The sequence below is a fragment of the Lampris incognitus genome, chromosome 14 (genome assembly GCF_029633865.1).
Source record: "Lampris incognitus isolate fLamInc1 chromosome 14, fLamInc1.hap2, whole genome shotgun sequence".
NCBI lineage: Eukaryota > Metazoa > Chordata > Actinopteri > Lampriformes > Lampridae > Lampris > Lampris incognitus.
The window spans coordinates 10983106-10995477 of record NC_079224.1 but is presented as its reverse complement, the minus strand read 5'-3'; the positions used below and the strand labels follow the sequence as shown (position 1 = coordinate 10995477).

The window sequence follows — 12372 nt, the reverse complement described above, 5'->3', positions numbered from 1 at the left end:
AAGAAGAAGAGAATATAAGATGGCGGCTACGCATGTAACGTTGAATTGCTTAACGTTACCTGCGGTCGTTATTGAAATCTACGATACCACAACGTGGTGACGGGGATCTCCAGCGTTTTACTGCCGACTGGCCGACAAAATGCCACGTTTCAGTATTTGCATACAGTTTATAGCGATTCGCTCATGTATTTTGTTTGCTGTCTCGCTGTTGCGAATAAGATAAACGTTATTAATTTTCACCTACCCAGTTGCGACGAGGTGCTGCTGGCTGTTGGCTCAGGGCTGCTGAAGAGGAGGCCGAGGCAGGAGACGGAGACCTGTACACCGTGCAGGCGAAGGTGTTTGGCCATATTTGTTGTGCATCCCATCCTCCCTTGCACGAAATAATTTTGCCTCGGGCGTTGCACTGTGCCAACCCTTCATTTTTCAAGGCAAAATGAAGCCACACTTTCGACCGCCGCGTGGTCTGGTCCGCGATGGCGCACGTTGAACTTGCGGAAGCGGAAACTACGGAAGCTGCATGCCGCCACCACGGAAACTGAAACTAACTTTAACGCGAGGGACATTTCTTTTGGAACCGATAGGCAGAATCGGAATTTCTTAACGATTCCTTTGGAATCGGAATTTTGGAACCGGGATGCCCAAGCCTAGTGCCAACCCCCTCACTGCCTATGCGGTGCCCCAGGAAGGCCAGCTCCCTGCTTAGTAGCCTGTACTTGTCGGGGTGTCGCTTCAGCCCCGCCCCCCGATCCTCTCCAGCACTTCGCGCAGTGCTGCTACAGCTGAATCAAACGGGCCTCCGTGAGCCAGGATGTCATCCAAATAAAACCTGGCATTCAGTATGCGCAAACCCAGCTAACACCCTCTCCATTAAGCGCTCGAATGTGGCAGACACATTGCACAAACCAAAACAGTGCAGTGTTGGGCCGTGCTTCAGGAGATGGCGGGACTTGCCAGTAGCCACTCTTTAAGTCCAAGGAAGAGAACCAGGAGGAGCTAGCCACCAGATCTAGGCATTCATCCACATGCAGAAGGGGATAGAAGTCATTCTTGGTGACCTCATTAAGTTTCATGTAGTCTACATAGAAGCACCAATGTCCCCCTTTCTTTGGCACCATGACCACTGGTGAAGCCCAGGAGCTCTCGGAGGGCTCTATTATGCCTGCGCGTCCCCGCGCTTAAGCATATCAGCTCCTTCACGCCTCTGGGCACCTACGCTTCCGATGGCCTTACGGTCGCTCCATCCCACTTCTTTTTTCTTTACAAATTTTATTTCGGATTTTTCCGTTGTCCTCCCTATTTAGCGGCCAATCGATCCCTATTTTAATTCAAACACCCACCCTCGTACTGCATGCATGCGTTCGCCAACTGCGTCTCTCTGGTCGGCAGTCTCGTAGTCGCCTTGTCACGAAGGGGCGAGGCGACTCCAGGCCGAATCTCTGCTTTTTCCTACACACACAGAGACGCAGTCATGTGACGTACACAAGCCAACTCCGCCCCCTCCCGAAGACAGCGTTGCCAATTATTGCTGCTTCATCGAGTCCGGCCATAGTCGGAGCTGACGAGACCGGGACGCGAACCCTGATCCCCAGCGGGCAACTGGATCGACACAAAGCCGATGCTTAGACCGCTACACCACCGCGGACCACCATCCCACTTCTGACACCAATGTAGCGAATTCGAGGGGGGGGGACTGCCGCAGCCGGGACGCGAACCCGTATCGCCCGCACCGCAGGAGACACCGCCGACCGCTCGACTAAAGGGTCCGACCCGTCAGCCAGCGGCCAACGTGTCTACTTATCCATGCACGCTACAGTACTCTCACATTCCGCAACATACACCATCTGAAACTTCGGTCGATTCCCATCTGATCGGGCTGTACTCAGCAGAGATGAGGTAAAGTTTTGTCTTTATTACACGGCAAAAAAAAAAAAAACGAGAAAGAATTGCCTTCTTCTAATGTTACAGGAAGTAGCCCCCCGAAGCACCATCAATCTGTCCAATACCCTATTATAATATGCTGCCCTACCCATAAACCACACCACTTTTATATCAGTCGTGCCATTTCCGGGGCGACAGGTGAATTACCCCAGTGAAACATTGATGTAATGTGGCATCCAAAAAAAAAAAGGAGGAAAAAAAAGAAAGGAAGGAAAGCCCACAGCCTGTATTTGCCCCACAGCCTGCATTTGCCCACTGCCAGACCTCTATAATGAGCTGTAGACAGACTATGAGACAATGGGCCCCTGGGCTTGGATGGTGACCACCACCTCCACCACTGAAGAACAGGTAAGATTAATTAAATCCAACAGCTCATTAACAAAATTAACAAAAACCTTTAATATTAACAAAGACACAACCAGGACACACACACACACACACACACACACACACACAGTCACCGCGAACTGTAGCTGACACCGATGACTCCTTCAACTCTGCAGCAGGGAATGGAAAGTTGATGCAGAGGCTCTGGTTTAGGGGCCCTCTGACCCCTGGGCCCTCTGACCCCTGGGCCTGTGCCCAGTAGGCCTGTTTGGTAATCCATCCGTGTATTGACCCCTTCATCACATTCATTAGGCCCATATGTTGTATGGAGGCGCGTTCATTTCAAAGGAGAATGAACTACAAGATTCTCACGACACGCGCGGCGTGATTTCATTCTGTGTGTGTAACTGAAACCGGTGGTCGTCTTCTTCTGCAGTTTTGTCAGCTCCCGGTGACGTCTAAGAAAGGAAGAAAAAGCTATTCCTGTATCACCCGTTGTACATTAGTCAATGCCACAATCAATAAGCAAGCTGAATCCGCTGCATCCTAATGTTCGCTTTGCAGTAATACTAATTAATCACAGATCAGTGACGAGACTGCCATCTAGTGGTTATATTTAACCCGAGCTACATTTTGATCTCTAGTCACAGTGGCCTGAGTCAAGACCTCAGCTCTGAGTATCTCTGCAGCATGAGGACCTCTAGAGATGAATTTAATGAGAACCATTGACGCTATTAACTACTTTCCCTGTACATGAAATCTGCTGTAATTGAACATAATTACAAATGAGGTTATGCAAATAGAGCTAATTTGGTAAATTAGCTGTTTATTTGCAATATAGGGGCGGTGGGTTACATTAACCGTTTTCCAAACCCCTTGCCTCGAGTGACAGACGGACATCTCTAAGATTCAATGGGTGTCTTGAAATAGAAACACGAATGTTTTTATTTATGTATTTATTTATTTTGTGCTTGGTTTCACAGTAAAAGCAAGGGGCTATCTGTGCATGAGCTACAGCGAGTCAGAAACTGGGGCCCTTGTATCCATCACCACTGCAGTTGGGAGGCCATATAGCAACAGAATAATGGATCAAACACCCACAGGAACAGAGACTAAAGCTACAGCCACATATTAGCAGACAATATACTTAAGAGCTGGAGACCATGCATTAATAAGGACTAGCTTGGGCCACCTGAATATTGCTGGGAGCCCTGCATCATTAGACTTTATTTTGGGCCCATATAACAATAACAGGGCGTCACGGTGGTGCAGCAGTTAGCACGGTCGCCTCACAGCAAGAGGGTTCGAGCCCCGGGGTAGTCCAACCTTGGGGGTCGTCCCGGGTCGTCCTCTGTGTGGAGTTTGTATGTTCTCCCCGTGTCTGCGTGGGTTTCCTCCGGATGCCCCGGTTTCCTCCCACAGTCCAAAGACATGTAGGTCAGGTGGATCGTCCGTACTAAATTGTCCCTAGGTGTGAATGTGTGTGTGGGCCCTGTGATGGCCTGATGGCCTGTCCAAGGTGTCTCCCTGCCTGCCACCCAATGACTGCTGGTTTAGGCTCCAGCATCCCACCACCCCCGTTGGGATAAGTGGCGTGGATAATGGATGGATGGGTAACGATAACTACAGCGTCAGAGATTGACTGTGTACTTTACAAGTAGGCTTTAGTCTGGGTCCTTTTCCCATCTGTAATAGCATCTGTGCAAATGCAAAACCCCCAGTATGTTTTGTGGTAGCTGAGGGCATTTGCCCCAATCAGTGGGTGGCCCAATCAATAGTCTCACCATGGAAAAAAGATAAGGTCAATCACATTTAAGGGGAATTAATAGACATTTGTTGCAAAGAGAAATACATTAATGATGTAATTTCTCACATCCCTCCATTATCTCAACCACTTATCCTGCTCTCAGGGTCGTGGGGATGCTGGAGCCTATCCCAGATGTGCATAAATAAGTGGACTCCATGGTATTTTGAGCTGCTTCCCAATTACTGGTAGTTCATTAGGCAGTTAAAGCCTGACTCAGTCAACTCATTCTTTAAGTTTTTAATGATTTCTTTTTAGAATATTCCAGAAAAGCGTTTTGTTTCAAACCATGCTCTCATCTCTGACACCAGAACAGAATTCACCATTCATTCATCCATCTAGTATCCAAACCGCTTATCCTCACGCAGGGTCGCAGGGATGCTGGAGCCTATATCCCAGCAGTCATTGGGCGGCAGGTGGGGGAGACACCCCGGACAGGCCGCCAGGCCATCACAGGGCACAGAATTCATCAGCGGGACTAAAATGAAACGAGAGTCAAATGATCATATTACTTCGTTTCTAAAACGAGTTTCTAAACTAGGCAGCAAAATCCCACAGTGATTAATCATAACATAAAATTCATGATTTCAATGGTTCCTTTATTTACCCACTGTTAAGTTAGCAAAGGACCGTTCTTATAACCAGCAAATAGACAAGAGTCCCCATACGGCTGACAAGTGGACATCATTCAAGCAACGAGAGTGTAGTAAGCCGACACAGAACACATCCGTTACCATATAAATATGGCTATATGCAAAAAGGTTTCAACACAAACCTGAAATGTACATATAAAAAAAAAAGTACATGTAAGTCAGTTCAACATTAGACGTCACAGACAGTGTCGGGTCATGAGAAGACATTTTACAGTCTTACAGATACGAGTGCTGAGGACAGTTCCGACCATTCTCCTCTCTAGAAATACCGTTAAACGACAACGTTGTGTCAGGTAACAGGAACTCAATAAATAAATAGTGTGGCTGTAACTGTGCATAAATCATTTAGTATCTTGATTAGCCAAAGCTAATAATCATATGTTCTTACCTGCGACACTTCCAGTCCCCGAACAATTTTAAGTTCACTGACTTCATGCCCCCCCGCCCATAAAAAGACATATATTTTAAGTGTGAGATTAAAAAAAAAAAAGCAATGACAAGACAAACAAAGCAAATAGATATTCTGCTGCAACAAGTCTCCTGTTGCCAGGCCGATCAGCACAGTGATCATTTTTGTAGTATGCTTGCACAGAACGGGGGGATGACCTTTGAGAAGCTGTTAATTCTAAAAGAGGCAAGCTATTATTTGAGCTGAGACACAGAGAAAGGTCTAATCCCAAAAGAGCCCCAAGATTTGATGGTTTCATCCAGTTTTTACCCTTGGGCGGTCCGTGATGTTTCCGAGTGCAGACGATGGAAAATTACAAATAAAAACACAAGAATAATGAAATCACGTAAAACTTCCAATGCATTTAATTTGACTTGTTTCCATATTGAGCTCACCTCTGTTTTGTGTGCCAGTCACTGGTCAACCAACAGCCTTCACTACCCTGGCTAGAGCACTCGGCAGTAAACGGAGACCAACTACTATTCCCATTGAGCAAGACAAGGAACCAGGATATGGTGCTACTGGTTTACTCCAAGCATAACCAAAATATTTCAAGTCAAGGAGGAACAAATACACTCACCTCTACAGTAAAGTGGAAAGATGGTGGTAGCTGACAAAAAAAACATTTTAAAAACTCTTCCTAAACAGTTTGATAGGTGTTCAATTGCTTTTCCTCTGAGAACATCTTGTTACTCATCTAAGCAACTCAGAATGTTGTGGGACGTTCCTGAATGTTCCCCTTGGCTATCACAACAGTGGTTAAGCATCAGAATCAGAACAGCTGAATTCAATTCCTTCCAAATAGGGATCTGAATTCGATTCATCAAACTGGTTCCTTCCCTTGCAGCATGAGCTAGAACTTAGTACACAGAAGAGGGGTTATACCAGAATGGCTCAGAAGAATCATGGTGGAGCTGTGCGAAGTCAGCTCATCTTCGATGTCCGCAGAAACCTGTGGCAAACCTGCAGCTAAAACAAGTGTCTAGTCTTCACCTGACCGTAGCATGCGTGAGTGGTGGTCCTCTCTCTGCTCCCAACAACAATCCCTGTTTCCTGGGGAAGTTGGTGTGCGGCTGAGGGGGTGCTGGGTAGGCCTGTGGTGGTGGGTGATGCCATGTGATGGTTAGCTCAGAAGGTCTGGCTGCAGGCCTATCCTCTGCAAGACGTCCTCGGGCATACACAACACAGGGTTAACTGGCTTGATCTGTTCGTCGCCAAGGAGGGAGAGGCCCGCCACCCCAAACAGGGTGTGGAAAGGGTCCACCTGTACCACAGTGAATGCATGTCCAGGTGAGAGTGTGGAGGAGACAGGGTGAGTCAGAGAAACTTATGACACACTTTTTTGGAAAAACCCGTATGTGTGAGAGAAAGAGACAGAGTGAGAAAGTAAGACAGTGAGAGTAAGAGAGAGACAGAGAGAAAAAATGTTTCCCCCTTTTTCTCCCCAATTGTATCCGGCCAATTGCCCCACTCTTCCAAGCCATCCTGGTCTCTACTCCACCCCCTCTGCCAATCCGGGGAAGGCTGCAGACTACCACGTCTCCTCCGATACATGTGGAGTCGCCAGCCACTTTTTTTCACCTGACAGTGAGGAGTTTCACCACAGGGACGTAGCATGTGGGAGGCTCACACTATACCCCCCAGTTCCTCCTCCCCCCTGAACAGGCACCCCAACTGAACAGAGGAGGCGCTACTGCAGTGACCAGGACACAAACCCACATCCAGCTTCCCACCCGCAGGCACGGCTAACCGTGTCTGTAGGGACGCCCAACCAAGCCGGCGGTAACACAGGGATTCGAACCGGAGATCCCTGTGTTGGTAGGCCGCTACACTACCAGGACGCCCAGGATGTTTTTTTGACCAGAAACAAGCCCAACACTTTTTCTCGTGCCAAAAATGTGAGAAATAAAAAACTGAGTACAACAGCTCACCATGTCTCCCGGTCTGTCAGCAAATCCTCCCGTCTCCTCATCCTGGCAGGCCAGAATAAAGCCGCGCAGCTTGGCCTTGTCTATCCAGTGGATTCTACCGATGATCTTTAGTGAGGCAAGCACCCACCATGAATAACACACATCTGGAAGCTGAGCAGGACACAGAGGTATGGGAGGGAAACAGAAGGACAGTGCATTATTGTGGCATGAGTCACACAACTGAAAACAACTCAGCCAAACATGAGTCACTCATAATAAGTGGTACAAAATCTAGTCCACCACAGGTGAGTGTCCATCTAAGGCAAATTAAATCAAACTTGAAATGTCAAAAAGGAGAAAACGACACAAATTAGGTGTGCTTCCATCACTTCAGACTGAAAAGAACAAATAGGCTCTGTGAATGCCAAAAAATGTGACAAAAAAAAACCCAAAGGTTTTTTCAGTTCACTTTATTCATAATGGACAAGTTTCTATTCATTTTTGTAAGGTTGGTGGTTGGTAATGTTGGTACAGTGTCTTGGCTGATAATGAAAACAAACAATCGAAGATATGCAGAGCAAAAACGAATGCCAGCATAAACACGGGCATTATCTACACTGGAATTACAGTGCACATTTACAGTTACCTGAGAAGAGAAGGTGGACAGATATTTTGCTGATATTTTTGAATACTCGGTTACTTTTAAAGCACTGATTGATGAGATTTGATTTTTCTTGCCCCCCCCCTCCTTTTTCTCCCCAATTGTGAAGTCAAATCAAGTCAATTTTATTTGCATAGCCCAACATCACAAATTACAAAATTGAAGCGCTGGAGTATGCGCTAGAAAAGGATGTGGTGATGGAAGTGGCGCAGCATGGCACATTTGCAGACCCCCCCCCCCCGATGGTCAGAGCGGCATTGCCAATTACCCCACTCTTTCGAGCCATCCTGGTCGCTGCTCCACCCCCTCTGCTGATCCGGGGAGGGCTGCAGACTACCACATGCCTCCTCCGATACATGTGGAGTCGCCAGCCGCTTCTTTTCACCTGACAGTGAGGAGTTTCACCAGGGGGACGTAGTGCATGGGAGGATCACACTATTCCCCCCAGTTCCCCCTCCCCCCTGAACAGGCACCCCGACCAACCAGAGCAAGCGCTAGTGCAGTGACCAGGACACATACCCACTGCCGGCTTCCCATCCGCAAGACACGGCCAATTGTGTCTGTAGGGATGCCTGACCAAACCGGAGGCAACACGGGAATCGAACTGCCTAGACCCATGTTGGTAGGCAACGGAACAGACCGCCATGCCACCTGGATGCCCCGAGATCTTACTTTTCATTAGTGAAAGCAAGGATGACGAGCCTACATATTTATATATGACGTGTTTCTATAGCTATTCATTAATTTCTTTTACAATATTGAGGACATTTTATAAATGTCCATACATATATAAATGTTCATAGGTGTAAAAAATGACTAAGCCTTTTCAATTTGACCATGCCAACTTGACACTTTCTATATAAGTAACCTCGATAACCACCTAAATTGCAGTGCCACGCTTTTGGTGTATTCAACAGTAGCTGGCCTCCAAACCTTCTACTAAGAATCCACTACCAGCCATAACACCAACCTTCTCAGGGCGTCCGTTGAGGCCCCCAGATGGCAGCTGTCTCTCACAGAGCCACCAGCCCAGCAGGTCCGCATTCACCTGATGAAGCTGACTGGTAAGGGACAGGAATCCTGTGCAACAGTAAATCTGAGGGAGAGGAAGAATAAAACAAGTCACATTTTGGTTGGAAAGGTTTGGAAGATGGTTATTTAATTTGAAAATATCTGCAAGGTAAGAGCAACACACATTTAGAAATAGCTCCCCTAGATACAAAACACATATGGCTTCCATTAAATGTATGGAGCAAAGGGGTTGTGTGGAGAGTTTAGGGATCAGTGCCTTGCTCAAGGGTATAATAAATGTATAAGCAGCTATCCTCCAGTCATCAGCCTACAGCTTGAAGACAGCCTCCACCCTGACTGTCAGGGAATGAATCACTTCAGTTATTAGTCATCTTCTCTTCCACAAAGGCAAACCTGCCAGCCCATATTTTGTGTTTTAATCCACTGAATTGTGCAAATCGTACTCAAAACACAATGCGAGTTGCTATTTCTCTGCTGAAGATTCACAAGGACACCATTCTGCAAAGCCCATCTAACAGAGTTGAGTTATAAACTGGACTAGACATACCTGGCCGGCATGAGACTCGGAACCAGGCCGGCAGCCAAATCCCCCATCAAAGTTCATACAGGATAAGACAAACTCTACAGCCTTGTCAACATTGATCGCGTCCAACTTGCCCTTGAGATGAACAGGAGACAAATAGTCATGCACAAATCACACATTTTATTGAATGAAAAATACAGAAAGCAGTCTTATAAAGCATGATGCAACCCAAAGCAAAACTGCACACTCCAAATGTGCACATACCAGCAATGCAAGAGTGGCAACAGCACAGAAGGAAAACCTTGTGTCAATTTCTCCTGTAGAGACAGAATAATCATTGAGTGACATGATGTCATATTCAGTATTTAAAGCACACAATCATGGAGATAAATATAAGTCTCGGGTTCTCTCAACTGAGAATTTCAACTAGCCAGGGTTCCAGAGAACTATCAATTTAATAATACATGTTCTTAAAATAAACCATTGCTACCTGTAAAATATAAAACTGGAAGACGTGCAGCCTTGAAGTAAAATTATGAATTTGCATTTTACATTATTTTCAAAGATCGTCATGAAATTATTTTGAATCTCCCAACATTGTTCCATTAAGAAATACCAATCTCCTGACAGTAAATAAAAAAATAATCAAAAAACAGAAATAACTGTAATCCCTATTTACCCCATTTGTCCCCTGCAAATGAGCCATCTTCCTGCTGTAGTCCTTTAACGTATTCCACCACTTTGTCCACATTGATCACATCGACGTTGTCATACAAGCACAAGATCTGAGGGAGGGATCAGAAATTTAAAACAGACTGAAGCAAAAATTAAAGTGAAAGCTGAAACCCAGAGATATTGAACATAAAGAGTCTTAAAGAGAAACCATGCGATTCCACTGGCAAACTGGTAGAGAGATTCTGAAAGCAGCCTTTATGAAAACTGAATAATACAGTGGCTACAGTAGAAAACGCAATACCCCAAACCCTCAAGAACTGAGGCAACTCTAGAGAATGAAATATTTCAGGGGTTCTCACACTTATTATTCAAAGGTCTGCATCTGAGTTTTATTCAAGGTCGGAGATCCAGAATGACTGGCGAAAACAAAACATTTAATTAACTTATAACTTTCAAACAACATACATTCAACCTCAAGAAAGTCAGTTTAGGTAAAATACATTCCAGCCTAGTGGGGAAAATGGCATTGTTTACCTGCCTCTGACTGGCTCTAACCCTAACGAGAACTCGCGCACTGGTAAGCTACTTGCCATTCATGTTCTGACTAGTTTCTCTCCTCTCCTCTTTGTGATGCCCCCCGCCCCCCACCCCCACACACGGAGCAGAGTAGAAGACACAGTGAACCAGGTGAAGTGAGGATAGCATTACTCGAGTTGACAACAACTACACTGTAAGTGCAATAAAAACTTTGCACCCACCCCTAAAGCTAATTCTCTAGTGTAAACTCAGCAGCAACAACACACAAAATAGAAAATGTTACACTTAATAACGTATCGTATTCATAAGACGAGGTATGGGCTGGGTCTGGATTGACTTGCCTTTCGGTCCGGATGTGGACCGAGGTCTGGACTTTGAGAAGCCCTGAAATATATCAACACTTAAATAGATGAAAAATTCTAATGTAAGCTGTTTCAAGGAATAAATGGGGACAGAAAACATGCATGTACATATTATATTCTGAGATACTCCTCTTAGGCATCTAATGTGCACTTAAAATGATTTTAGCATACAGTTCCAACATAAACTTCCAAGGACATTCAATAAAAAAAAACTAAAAAAAAAACAGACAGGCATAAATTTTAACAGGTTTAAAGCAGTGCAAAATAAAATACTAAATAAATTATTAGAAGAGTAAAAAAAAGCAAAGTAAAATAATAGTGTATTTGGAGCACAAAAATAATAATAAAAAAAAACAGAACAAGTGCAGAATATCAAACAGAACTTTCTCATTATGTGTTCTGAGGAAACTGAAAGGGAAAGAAGATTTTAATGTAATAACCTGAACTGCGCTGAGGGTATACAGGAGGTGAGGATCATGTCCAATGCTGGCACTGAGGCCTCCACAGTCGTGCTGACAGGCCTTGATGAACTCTGTAATCTCGTCACGGTTCATCCTATGAAGCTGGGCCATCAGATCCATCACCGTCAGCCCCCAGAAGACCCCACTCATCCTCAAGTACTCCGACAACGTGTATTCCTTGAGAAGCAGAAACGGGAATATATAAAAAGGGGGGAAAGTTTCTGTGACACTCCCTGCCCAAAATTGTCTGACCAAAAAGAAAAACAAGACTGTGAAACCATGATACTGATTTCGCTTACATATTCATCCTTTTTAGAGCCATAGGCAACGATGTAGTCTGCATGCTTGTCCAAGAGCAGCGTTTGTGGGGCGTCAGGCTTGAGGACAACATCTTTCACTTGAGTACCCTGATATTATAAAAAAAGAGAAACAGGTCGGTAATTCTGAACATTTCACCGATCCAACGGGTTCATATACCGATAAAATGTGTTATCGAGACAGTCTGAGTATTCTAACTTTACACGGCGAAAGGCAAAATAATTAACCATCAAATCAACATTACGCTGAAAACGATCTGTGGGCTAACGATAGCTACTGGTGGCTAGCTAGCTACCTGCCACAGACTGCCGGTAAAAAAAAAAAATCAAAACAAAAACAAAGGTCGAACAAACGCTAAACAACAACGTGATAGCGGACAACTCAGCCAAGACTAAATAATCTATAATCTTCATTAGCCCAATTAAACGTTAGATGACATTTGTTACACAACATTCTGGTTACCATTCTGCAATTTTTCGCATGATCGGGAGTCGCAGGTTTACATACGTCACTTCCGGTGCGTGCTGTTAAACGAATCAGCGCGACTTTCAAGAACCCGCAGCCCGTGCAGGTCTTACGTCTTGCTGGAAATGTCCTCATGGGTCTCCAAAACAGCTGCTGTTTTAATATTCATTTATCTACTTTCCGCTATTTCCTCTTTCTAAAACTGTGTGCATCGCAAGTGTATTTCTCGTGATTTACTTTTACATGTTAACTAAA

At 45.2% G+C, this 12372-nt stretch overlaps 1 protein-coding gene across 2 annotated transcripts; it reads right to left on the bottom strand.

The window, feature by feature from the left end:
- Nucleotides 1-3232: 3232 nt before the first annotated feature.
- Nucleotides 3233-12135, bottom strand: rabggtb (Rab geranylgeranyltransferase subunit beta). Of its 2 annotated transcripts, XR_008811350.1 has the most exons (10): nt 12115-12135; nt 11634-11741; nt 11314-11511; nt 9979-10084; nt 9564-9616; nt 9324-9434; nt 8715-8840; nt 7105-7254; nt 6167-6437; nt 3233-4550 (listed from the first exon to the last, which is right to left on the bottom strand). XR_008811350.1 is itself a non-coding variant. In XM_056293202.1 (9 exons), the coding sequence occupies exons 1-9, from the start codon at nt 12115-12117 to the stop codon at nt 6297-6299; spliced, it is 996 nt and encodes a 331-aa protein (XP_056149177.1). In that variant the 5' UTR covers nt 12118-12135; the 3' UTR covers nt 3233-6296. The 2 variants fall into 2 exon arrangements, 1 of the variants encoding a protein (XP_056149177.1); XM_056293202.1 differs by having other exon boundaries at nt 3233-6437.
- Nucleotides 12136-12372: the final 237 nt, after the last annotated feature.